This window comes from Oryx dammah, unplaced genomic scaffold (assembly GCF_014754425.2).
Source record: "Oryx dammah isolate SB20612 unplaced genomic scaffold, SCBI_Odam_1.1 HiC_scaffold_18, whole genome shotgun sequence".
NCBI classification, from domain to species: domain Eukaryota; kingdom Metazoa; phylum Chordata; class Mammalia; order Artiodactyla; family Bovidae; genus Oryx; species Oryx dammah.
Window position 1 is genome coordinate 43,614,737 of NW_024070202.1, and position 12,610 is coordinate 43,627,346.

Consider the following 12,610-nt stretch of genomic DNA (forward strand, 5'->3'; position numbering starts at 1 on the left):
TCTAGAGATTTCTTGAAGAGATCTCTAGTCTTACCCTTCCTGTTGTTTTCCTCTATTTCTTTGTTCATTGAAGAAGGCCTCTTTGCTATTGTCTGGAACTGTGGATTTTGTTTGGTATACCTTTCCCTTTCTCCCTTGCTTTTTGTTTTTCTTCTTTCCTTGGCTATTTGTAAAGCCTCCTCAGACGACCATTTTGCCTTCTTGCATTTCTTTTCCTTGGGGATGGTTTTGTTTGCTGCCTCCTGAACAATATTACAGAGCTGTGCCTTCAGGTACTCTGTTTACTAGATCTAATCCACTGAATCTATTTGTAACCTCCATTGTATATTCATAGTGGATTTGATCAATTACATAATTTTCAGCACCCATGTTCGTTTTCAGTGGAAAATGAAAACATGACGTCCTTATTTGGAAATTATTAAGAAGATGAGGATGTTGAAAGTACACCACTGAACCAAACACAAGACCCTTTTGAGTGTAGAAATCTGTGCGTAGGTCACACATGCATGAAACTAGGCCTGTGCCTACAAGTTCACCAAATCTTTCCAAACAAGATGAGGTTTCTAACTCAACCTCATGTTCCAGGATGGGATGGTCAAGTAATAGCTAATTGCATTTCCTAATGCAGTGAGTTCTCTTTTGATTACCAGTTCACTGTCAGGAAAATACTAACATAAATGTAAGGTATGGTTGCTGAGTGTCTACTCCTCTTCAACCATGTGGTTAACTTTTTAGGTGGTCTTTCTGCCCCTTGAAACAAGAGTTCAGCTAGCTTCCCAAAATGCCAGTGGTAGGGCCCTCTTTCCGTTCTCTCATCTGACTATCTTGCTTGTTACCAACTGCAGGGTAACTAAACTGTTCAACCACAAGAGAATGAATGACTCATGGGAGCTGGAGAGGGGAAGTGCACGTTTGGAATCTGCAGTCCTTAAAACACCAGCTGCTCGGTTTTGGATTGCACGTTATTTGGCTATGAAATTCAGAGAAGACGTCTTCATTTTTGGAAATCTGAATTTTACAGACTTCTAGAGAAAAACAAGTCATGCAGTCTGTTTTTTTTTTCTTAATTTTACCACAATTTAAAAAAAAATACCAAACACATGTTTTCCCCATATCTTCACCCCCTGACAACCTAGGAAATCTCTTTCGAAGGACGTTGTATCCCACTGCAGGAAGAGAGAGAATCTAGCTGAATGGGCTTGTCACCATAGAATATTCTCATTCGGGACTTCTAGGAAGGAGAGAGATGGAAAATGAGCAAGATTAGCACTAGGCTTAGGTTTCCGAAGGGCCCCCCCCCAAAAATCAGAATCCATCATCATATATTAGAAATATCCTGTGACAATTACTCTTCTGTTCTGTATATCTGGAGAAGCTGGGCAAAGGCATCATATTTGGGCTCTCGGGGAAGCATGGAAGCATAATGATGGTTGGAGGGACCCCATCCACAAAGCATCCTCTCTGTGCATCTCCCTTCATGGATATGAATGCACCCCCTTTACTATCATGAGTTTTTCACTAAGGGAGCTGCCACTTAGCCTAGGGACCATGTGCTCTCTCTTCCCCAAAGTGGCTTCCTTTTCCTTATCACTCTGTAAGTCCACACCTGGACTCAATAATCCATACCATCTTTCTACTCTTGTATGTTACTTGCAGCACAGATTTTCCACTTGTGTTTTGTTTTAAATATTTGATATGATTATCCCTGGTCTATGCAACTGTACTGGGAGATTCTTGAGGGCAAATGCCATGCATTTATTTTATTATTGTCTTCCCCACTGTACATAGCATTTTGCCTGTTACTCAGAAGATACTGTGCAGGAATGTGTTATTGATAGAATTACTGATTTTCCTACCCTGACCCACAATTTTAAAACTAGGCAATAGATAATTTTCACAGGTGATTTTAAGAAAACCAACTGGAATCATCTAGTTAAAAAAAATTCTTTTCATGTCAGGTCATAGGTTCTAAACCCAGACTAACTTCTGTCGCCTCTGTAAGCTAATGATATATTGCTTAACCTTCATAAATTAGTGGAATTGTGAGCTAATGAGAATTGATACTGTTGACTGCCTTTGAAGTATTTATTTTTGTCACTTTCATTTCAGAAACTTCTCCCTTGTAAGTTTGACACGAATGATGCAGAATTCACTTTCCCCATCTAATGCTCTCCTCAATATACAACTCTACTTCACGGGGTCTGTTAACAAGGAAATAATTAAATGTAAACATGAGTCACAGGCTCTTCCTTTTCTGAAATGAGATACATATAAAACAACAAGGAAATATTGGGGGAAAAGGTGGGAGGAAGATCCACTACTCCCTTCAGTAGGATGACACAGCTAAAAATTCCGTGACTAATCCATCACCAAAAGATTCTGAAAATATACACCACCAGAGCAAGAAAAGTCCTCCCACCTTCTGATGGGAACTGACCCAAGGGAGAACACAAGAGCTCATTGGTTGTCCATTGACTGAAGGTGTCTGGATAGACCATAGTAGGTCCCAGAAGAGAAACCCACACCCAGAAGGGAGGATCGTGGCTTCCTGTAGTGGTTGTGGCTAGACACCCAAAGAATCCAGACCTTTAGAGCTAACTTAGAGACCATCTGGTCCAACTGATTCTGTCTGAACATTCTTACTAACACAAGTTTGCAGTGGTAAGCACTGCCAAAAGCATCACTTCATCTACAGGAAAATATGAAACATATTGCCGTGTAAGTGCACAGTAGTGTTTTACCCAAAAACGAATAAAGAAGAAAAAGATGGATTTCTTTTTTCCATAATTTATGTGATTTGCAATTAAAGGAAAATTTCCAGCTAGTAATATGTTGTCTCCCTTCCAATGTCAGTATGCCCAAAGCCTCGTGACATATTGCAGCTTTTCCCAAATATCTGTGTATCTTAAGAACACTGTGTCAAGAGGCCTGATCCAAAGATTTGATTTATGTTGCTGCCTGACAGCTGATGTCTGCAAGGCATGCCATCTAAATGGACTGCACTTCAGCAGTTACCTTAATCATCAGTTCTCAGAGAATTAATGACTACCATTCATCCCAATAATAGAAATCAAGGTCAGGGCCTCTTCCATGCTCTGTAATCTCATTACCTATGCACAGAAAGTACTTAGGTCACAAGCTCTGTAGACCTCATAACTGAGTGAGTGGAGCTGCATCTTGTTTCCAGAGGGAGCCTCCTCTGAGCACACCCCTTGTTGTACAGTAGCAGTTGATGTCCTTATGGATGGAGGGGAAATGCTGGTAAAGGGAAGTGAGGCTGTCTGCACCTGCCAAGAGTTTCAGGTACTGGTTTTATGACAGTAAATGCCAATAGCAAATTATTTCAATAAAGCCATTCCAGGCACTTCAGTGATGGGGCATCCATTTCTGCATTGTATACTCATTCAGATATTATGTAAGCCACTCCATCATTCCAGGACATTGTTGTAGAATTTAGTTTTCATTCTTTCATCTTGGTTTTCAGTTGTTATGCTACCTGCCCTAATAAAGTGAAAATGAGCTTGAAAGAATTATCACCATACACATATTTAAAATGAAACTTTCATCTTAAAATCTCAAGCATGGTTTCCTAAGCTGTTTCACCAGGCAGTCCTTCACTTCTCATAATTCAAATTGCTTTCAACCCCTTATGGCTCAGCTGGTAAAGAATCCACCCACAAGGCAGGAGACCTGGATTCGATCCCTGGGTTGGGAAGATCCCCTGGCGAAGGGAAAGGCTACCTACTCCAGTATTCTGGCCTGGAGGATTCCGTGGGTGTACAGTCCATGAGGTCGCAAAAGTCAGACCCGACTGAGTGACTGCCACTTCACTTTGTCACATATTTAAAAAGGAAGGGAATAACCCCAAGTTTCCAAGTCATAGGCTTTGACATTTTTTATTGTTGTTTTCTCAACAGTTAAATAAGCATGATTATTAAATTGTTACAGCTGTTTCACATTGAAGCTGTAAGAAGTTAGAATAAGTGCCTAATACAGTGCCTGGAAATTAATAAATAGCAGCATAGTATGCCTGTGTGTGTGTATGTGAAATCTTGTTTTGAAACATTTGGAGTTTTATGCCCAGTAAATTCTAAATGATGCACAGTAATGGTGAGGAGCAGAGGCATGAATAATTCAAAACAGCAAATCATCTAAATATCATTTGTATGTGTTTTGAAATGTATTTTTTAATTTCATTTCAAATGTAACTGTTTCTAATACCCAGAGAAATTGCCTCAAAGGAATGACACTGCAATGTGAAGTCCTTGCTAAATGGAATCTGAGGAGCTGTCCAATTTTCTTGTTTTCTCCTCTCCCTGGTGCTCTCTTCTCCCCTTCCTTTCTCCTCCTTCCTTGCCTTTCAAAAGAGCTGCCGCAAAGAAACCGCTTCAAGCAAACCTCCTGCCTTTCACCCTCCTCTGGATCAGGGCCAGTGGTGAAGCATTTACGACTCTCTCCTTAGGGGCAGCCTGCACTCACCAAATGAAAGCACCGGGTGCTCAGGGAGCACTCGAGTGGAGGGAGGAGTTGGTGAAGGTGAGAGAGGCAGTGTCGGGCTCTGTTAAGGACACAGGCTGTGGCATCTGACAGTCTGGAATTCTAAACCCCGGTTAGCCTATGCGACCTTGGGCAGACGCAGACTGTTTAATGCCCCAGTTTCCTACGCTGTAAACATGCAATGATAACACTGTCAGGTAGCTCATAATTTATTGAAAATAAAGTTATATTTATTTTAACATAGTTGTGTATATACACACTTGTAAGTGTGTATGTGTGTGTGAGCGGTTCAGTGCAGATAGTGCATCATATCCAGAAGAGATCTGTATTATACTCATTTTCCTTTGGATAATTAACTCTTACATGTATGTTAGTATTTTCCTATAGAGATTGTTGTAACACCTTTTTTGTGAAACGTCGGAAAAGGGAACAGGACTCTTGACCTCAGCTAGTGTCTCTATTTTCCATGAAACACACCTCTCTTTCCCAAATGAAGCTGTTTTCACCTGATACTGCTCTGAAATAAGCAGTATTCCTTCTGTTTTAGCTGTGTTACAGGTTTGCCCCATGCAGACAGAATTTCAGCTGGTGCCAATACCCAAGCACATACATATCAATAGTGATGTCACTCTAAAATAACAGTAATAGAAAGAATGAATGAAGAGTTAATACTTACAGAGCAATTCTTAATGCCAAGGACTGTTTTAGTCATTTTATGTATGATAACTCATTTAATTCTCAGAACCATCCTGTGAGTTCAACTGTATTATTATCCTAATTTTACTTTTGAAATACAGAAAGTCAGAAAGGTTATATAGTTTTTTAAAGATCAGGATAGATAACAATATTACATAGTATGACCAGGGAGATCTTATCATTTATTGACTGATCCAGGATACTCTTGACCATGAAAGAACGCAAAAACAGGAATGAAAGTTCACTCTATTTATGATTGAAGGCCAGACACCTGGCAATACCCGTATCATGCTACACAATTAGTAAATAAATGAGTTTTCATTACATTTCTGCTTGAGCCCTATATTGTCCTAAGATTCTCAGATGATCACCAGTATGCTGTAAGTACGTTGTTCTTAATTAAAGCCACCCGTGCTTATGGTAAATAAAAATGTGTTTGAGCTTCCAACATGATGAGTTTCACTTCAGAGACACAGGCTCAGCCAATATTTTCATATGCTACCTATAACCTTTCACAACAGAAATATGATGAAGGTACTGCTTCATTAACTCTCTGATTGTCTTTCCTTACCGTGGTCATTAGTTGATGTTCTGCCTTTCGCTGTGTCTCAGACACAAGATTGAGAGTTTAAGGAACAGGCATCCCTGGGCATAATGGATGGTGAAGTGTATCTTTGCCTCTTTATGCAGACGAACTCAGTCCCCGACTTCCACAGGGAGTGCAACAAGTCATTGACAGGCAGTTTCCCTGTTGGGCTCCTGTCTTGAAGGGAAAAAGGAAAAGAAACAGGTTTCTATACGGTCAGCACCTTGAGGGCATGCATAAGGACACCATGCACTATTGATATCTGACCCCCAAAATAGTTAACCTCTAGGAATTCAGACATTGACATTGAACACAAGTCAACCTGTTAGAAAATCTATATCCCCACAAACCTAGCTCTCCTCATGCATATAAATGAATGATGACAAAATTAATTGTCATTGTTTTAGAGACATATACCATATTCCATTAATTGTAATACCTATTTTTCATATTTTAACATTTCAAAAATTAGAGAACATGCTATGTCAAATAGAGTTACTGTTTCAATGCTAGAGGTTTTTTCTTTTTTTTCTATTTTTCTTTCTTGTGGTTCATAAAAGAAAGGTGTATCTTAGTGGAATTTTAAATTTGATGAACTACATTATATACCAGATATTAACAAGATCTTAGCACCACTTGCACTGAATCAGAAAGAATAAGTAATAGTTGAAAACTGCATCAGCCTTTAACCTTAATAGTTGGGTAGGAAGTTGGTCATAACTTCATCAGCTGGATAATTCCCATATAAGTAAGTATTTCTTCCCTTTCCTGTTTTCTCCTCTTAGTAAAATAGAAGAGGGTAGATATAAGTTCTCTGCACAGAAGTTAAATAAGCAGGGTGACAATATACAGCCTTGATGTACTCCTTTTCCTATTTGGAACCAGTCTGTTGTTCCATGTCCAGTTCTAACTGTTGCTTCCTGACCTGCATATAGATTTCTCAAGAGGCAGGTCAGGTGGTCTGGTATTCCCATCTCTTTCAGAATTTTCCACAGTTTATTGTGATACACACAGTCAAAGGCTTTGCATAGTCAATAAAGCAGAAATAGATGTTTTTCTGGAACTCTCTTGCTTTTTCGATGATCCAGTGGATGCTGTCAATTTGATCTCTGGTTCCTCTGCCTTTTCTAAAACCATCTTGAACATCTGGAAGTTCACGGTTCAGGTATTGCTGAAGCCTGGCTTGGAGAATTTTGAGAATTACTTGACTAGCGTGTGAGATGAGTGCAATTGTGCAGTAGTTTGAGCATTCTTTAGCATTGCCTTTCTTTGGGATTGGAATGAAAACTGACCTTTTCCAGTCCTGTGGCCACTGCTGAGTTTTCCAGATTCAAGGAGACCCAACCAGTCCATCCTAAAGGAGATCAGTCCTGGGTGTTCATTGGAAGGACTGATGCTAAAGCTGAAACTCCAATACTTTGGCCACCTAAAGAGTTGACTCATTGGAAAAGACCCTGATGCTGGGAGGGGTTGGGGGCAGGAGGAGAAGGGGATGATAGAGGATGAGATGGCTGGATGGTATCACTGACTCGATGGACATGAGTTTGAATGAACTCCTGGAGTTGGTGATGGACAGGGAGACCTGGCATGCTGTGATTCATGGGGTCGCAAGGAGTTGGACACGACTGAGAGACTGAACCAAACTGAACTGAGATATAAGTTTCCAGGTTTATTGTGTTTTTCTAAACTGTACTTTTGTCTCTAGACTATGAGCTCTTTGGGTACTGTATTCTACATCCCTGGTTCTGAATTTTTTGCATGTATTGGAATCTCTTGAGGAGCTTTTAAAAATCCATTATCCTCCCCTTCTTCCTAAACATTTTGATTCACAAGGTCTAGGATGAGACTCAAAGAGCTGTATTTTTTTATCCTAGAGTGATTATAATTTGCCTCAAAGTTTGAGAATCTCTGGTTCATGTGTTTGGAACTGGCCCGTCACTGAATTTATCCTTGACTGTAGAAACTCTGGTCTCAGCTATATGCACAGGGCTGCATTTGATAGAAAAGATTGTAGTCTCCAGAGACTGACAAAAGGCAGAATTCTGACATCACGTTGTTTCCTATGCGGCAGGCACTCAAAGGCAGAACTTGTACTGGTAATGGCCCTGATACCTGTTTCTGTTTGGGATATTTTTGTAGCTGTGCCACATAAAATCGGACGCATCATTGATGGGAGTCCGGCAGATCGCTGCGCAAAGCTAAAAGTGGGAGACCGGATCTTGGCGGTGAACGGCCAGTCTATCATCAACATGCCTCATGCAGACATCGTGAAGCTCATCAAGGATGCGGGTCTTAGTGTCACCCTTCGCATCATTCCTCAGGAGGGTGAGTGCCTGAGGAATGGCTGCGGTCAGGGATATCAGAATGTCCAAAGTTGTTATCCAATTTTGCAACAAGTAACACTCTGAGGCAACCCTTATCCCATTTACTCATTACCAGTGATTCTGAGATCAAGCTATATGGTGTTATAGATAACTAGTGTGAATCCCAAGGCACCGGTTATTCAGTCATTCCCTTTGGTCCCTGGAGTATTGTTTTTATGGTTATATTAAGCCAGAACCCATTCAACAGAGATGATAGAGTTACAAATCTGAAGAAAAAAAAAAAATTCATGTTAACACTTAAGCTCTGGAGGATTCTTCAAAGTCAGATTGATTTTGAAAAGCTTGAGGAAGTTTTGTGGTATAAAGAGAGCTCATTTAGAAAATGTTGCATCTGATAAGAATTTTAAATTCCCACCTAGCCTTTTGAATTTCTCTGTACAAGGACGCCCCCCTGAGGCTTGAGGAGTCGTAAGCATCACAACCTACAGCCATGCGGTAAAGAGCAACGAAATTCTGAGCATAAATTCACCACCAATTCACTATTTCTAAACACAGTGGGTTCATTACTAGTTTGAGGCTGCTGACTCAGTGCTGATACTTGAGGATTCAGTCTTCGGAGCTCACAGGTGATTGGACCACAGTGTCCCACATGCAGAGGGATGGGCTCAGTCACCTTGGACCCCTCTGGTTTCCTCCATCTCCTGATTTCATCTGGGACTATCTAACAAGCAGGCATCAAGTACCCGCCTGACTTTAAATATAAAACAGCTGTCCTCAGCAGAGATGACCTTGTCCCACCGGCGGCATTTGGAGATGCCTGGAGACCTTATTGGTTGTCATGTCTGGGATGGGGATGCTACTTCTCTCCAGGGGGGAAAGGACAAGAATGCTTCTCTGTACTCATCCTACAGAGCACACGACGGCCCACCACAGCCTGGAATCATCTGGCTCCAAGTGTCCATGGTGCCAAGGCTGATACAGGTGGAAAATAAAATTTTAAATGTAGGGTGGGAGCAAAGAAAAAGGAAAGTGGTTTATAAGGGAACACTAATATATCACTTTTTTGTCACCCAGGGGAAAAAAATAACCATTTTAACCTGTTACATGCAGACAACATTATGTATAAAATATTCAGTAGAAGTCAACTTCAAGCAAAATTGGTTGCAAAAACCTGATTTGCTTCCCCCTTTTCCTGTATGAAATATGTCTCTGCTGCCCTTAGTCCAACACAGAGAGATAATTTCAGATGAAAATTTGATGCTATAACAAGAAAGACCAAGAAGCAATTTTAACAAAGAACAACTTATTGACTTTCCTCTGTCGAATGTTCTTTCTGGAGAACCATGGAGTACAGAGAGGGTTATTAGTAAATAAGACTAACAAGGAACTGAAGAAAGGATTGTGAAAAGTGTTTTGTTTTCTTGTGGTTAATTCCTTATCCAAACTTTAGGATACTGGTAGGACTTCTCATTACAACCAAAACGTAATGGCTAAAACACTTTGCTTCAGCAAGTAACACTAGAGCAAGCAGAATATGTTTTAGAGTCCTTTGAATTGTTTTTCGTAGTTTTAGTACTTTTTATTGTAATCTTTTCTTCTGACAAAAGATGAGAGATTCTTATTCATAACCTTGTTCAGCAGCCTTATCATTTATGAAAGAATACTAATTATAGGAGAGTATTAGAACTTGCTAAGTTTAAGCTGTTATCTTAAAGCCTAACAGAAACTAGAAGAACCATAGCCTTGAGTCATGTGAGCAGGCGGAGGAACTATCTCTGGCCACCTCTTGCCCTTTATCAAATGCCAACCTGACTTCATTTGCCTCTTTGGTTTCCTACTGCAGAACTCAACAGCCCCGCTTCAGCACCCAGCTCAGAGAAGCAGAGCCCCCTGGCCCAGCAGCACAGCCCCCTGGCCCAACAGAGTCCTCTGGCCCAGCCCAGCCCGGCCACCCCCAACAGTCCCATCGCCCAGCCAGCTCCGCCTCAGCCACTTCAGCCTCAAGGACATGAAAATAGGTAAAGTTTCCTCTGTTTTTTCTAATTCTGAATAGTGAGGGAAGTATAAGGAGAGAGTTTGGGACAGGACAGAATGCAGGCAGGAGAGAGATTTTCAAAAAGTAAAAATTATCATGTGCACCTTTGCATGATTTTGAAATTGTGTATATGTTATAAACATAGTTTCATTAGCAAATGTAGATGTTTGTCCTTCACAATAAGAGAAGCTTTCCTGAGTAAACAGTGCATGGTTGCAGATAAGTAAGGGGTTAACTAGCTGAAGAGCACATTAAAGAGAGTAATATATATACAGTATTCGGTAGCATATAGTAGGCCCTTTGGCAGGAGGGAGCATGCAAGCATGAGGGAGGAAATAAGGCCAGTGTAGGGGGTGAGGAAGCAGGCACATGGGTTGGGGGGACCCACCCTAAAGGGTCCTATGGCCATGTTATAGATTCTGATCTTTATCTTAAGTGTAGCGAAGAGGTTTTTGCAGGGTTTTAAGCTTAGGACTGACATCCTTGGATTACCTTTGCAAGACTATCTCTCAGTCGGCTCCTGAGAGAGCAGACTGGAGGCTGATCAAGATGAATATGGTTAGATGTGGCCACCATGTCCACCAAGTGGCTGATGGCCCAGAGAATAACAGTAGCATGGAGGGGGAAATGCTGAAGAATTTGTGAGCATGAATATAAGTTAGTGTTTTCACTGCATTTTACCTTATGTCCACCTATCCACAGTCTAATGAGATCCTTCCGTCTCACATCATGAACAAATGTGATCAGGTGCTATGAACTTCCAGAGTAAAAGGATGCCGCAGAAAATCAGTGCTGTCTTCCTGTTGAGACTTGTGTGTAACAGGGAGTCTGAACTGGGTGGAGCCATTAAGGAAAGGGATAAGGACGTGTTCCCGTGTTGTCCTCACCCTTTCAGAGGAGAAAAATAGAACAACCCACAGGAATAGCTCCGAAAACAAAACCCTCACTGGCCCTTTTCGTGATTCTAATGTTTTCTGAACATCTGCTACCCAACTCCTGCCTCCCCTGTTAGTGAAGATGAAGTGAGACCCAGTTTCTGAGTCCCAGAACTCTCTAGGTTTATCACTCAGAATGTTGCAAAGCAAATATTTTCCCTGTGCCACAAGTGTTCTTTCCGTGAAACCCAGTCCTATTCTGGTTTCTCCCATTTCCTTTCTCAGAGAAGTAAATGTCTGTTGTCCTCTGCTGTTTATGGTTTTAATATAGTCCAGAGAAGAACAAAGACCAAGCCCCAGAAAGTAAATGATACAGAGGCAAGAATCCGAGAGTCCGTAAGAGGAGCATGTCCTGGGTGCCTCGGGAGTGAGTCCCCGATGTGCTTGCTTTCACCGTGTATGCTTTGGACAGGCCACACTGACTTTCCCCAGGATTCATTTTAGACTTGGGAGAAGGGATCCAAGTGCTCCTGCAGTTCCTGAGCTGGCTTCAGACGCTGCTGCTTCTTGGCTCTCCCTCTGTCAGCTTCCCAGACACAATTCCATCTTCCCTTTGTGGATTAGACTTTGCTGGAATCAGGCTCTTGCTTCTGGCCCAGGCGGTGGGGGGCGGTAATCTCATCGCTGGAGTGTAACAGTTCAGCGGGGAGAATGGCACTGGGGAGAGGCCACGGCCCTGTCCCCATCAGCTACTAGTTACAACAGGGGCTCAGCCCCTGTCACAGAAACAGCAGCCTTTCGATGTTTTGTTTGTTTGTTTTTTGCCTGACTTCAGGATAAAATATTTCCTAACTCTGGGATTAACAGATTGATCCAATTTGTTTTATAGATTACTAACAGATATACCCAGGATTCTTAGCTGTTTTTGCTTCAGTAATATTAAATGTCTGGAACGTGCCCATTCCAATTCTAGGGCCCTTTTCCTGAGACTCATGTTTCCTGGCTTAACTTTTTGATTGCTAGTAGCCAGATCTTTTCCAAATGAATGAAATAATTCTAAAATCTTACAGAACCATTTTTCTAGCTTCATTTCAAGATGTTCATGGTATCAGAGAGAAACTCTGCCTTTTTCTAGATCAGGCTACAGATGTCTGCAAGGCAACTTTTATGCCAAGCACAGTATGAATTTCCTATTAGTTCATTTGTACAAGTGCCCACCTACATGTCAAATTGAGCCAGTATCCATGTTAAAGTGAGATAAAATAAAATGACAATCTGCTTGCAAATTTTCTTATATGAGTTAGAAGAAGTGAATATTTTACCCTGTCTTATTTACTCTTGAACTGGCTTTCTCCTGACATTTTGCACACCTCTTCACTTCTCTCTTAACATCCTTTTAGTGTGTGCTCAGGAAACAAAATAATTTTGATATGAACATAAGCAAAACATTGTTCAAGAAGCATTTTTTGAAAACAACAAAGAGCCCTTGTGTAATATATTCAAAAACTAAGTATAAATAGCAGAGTTCACCTTCCCAGCAAAAGCAGTCATTATTTACATGTCTTAAATATCAAGGTCAGTGAAAAGCATTTGAAAT

At 41.0% G+C, this 12,610-nt stretch overlaps 1 protein-coding gene across 1 annotated transcript in view; it reads left to right on the forward strand.

Moving 5' to 3' along the window:
* Positions 1-12,610, forward strand: part of MAGI2 (membrane associated guanylate kinase, WW and PDZ domain containing 2) — a 1,493,747-nt gene that overhangs the window by 1,346,764 nt on the left and 134,373 nt on the right. Inside the window, exons 17-18 of the mRNA XM_040260742.1 lie at positions 7,919-8,104; positions 9,947-10,121. Coding sequence (XP_040116676.1) covers positions 7,919-8,104; positions 9,947-10,121 — 361 coding nt within the window. The remainder of the gene's footprint in view (positions 1-7,918; positions 8,105-9,946; positions 10,122-12,610) is intronic.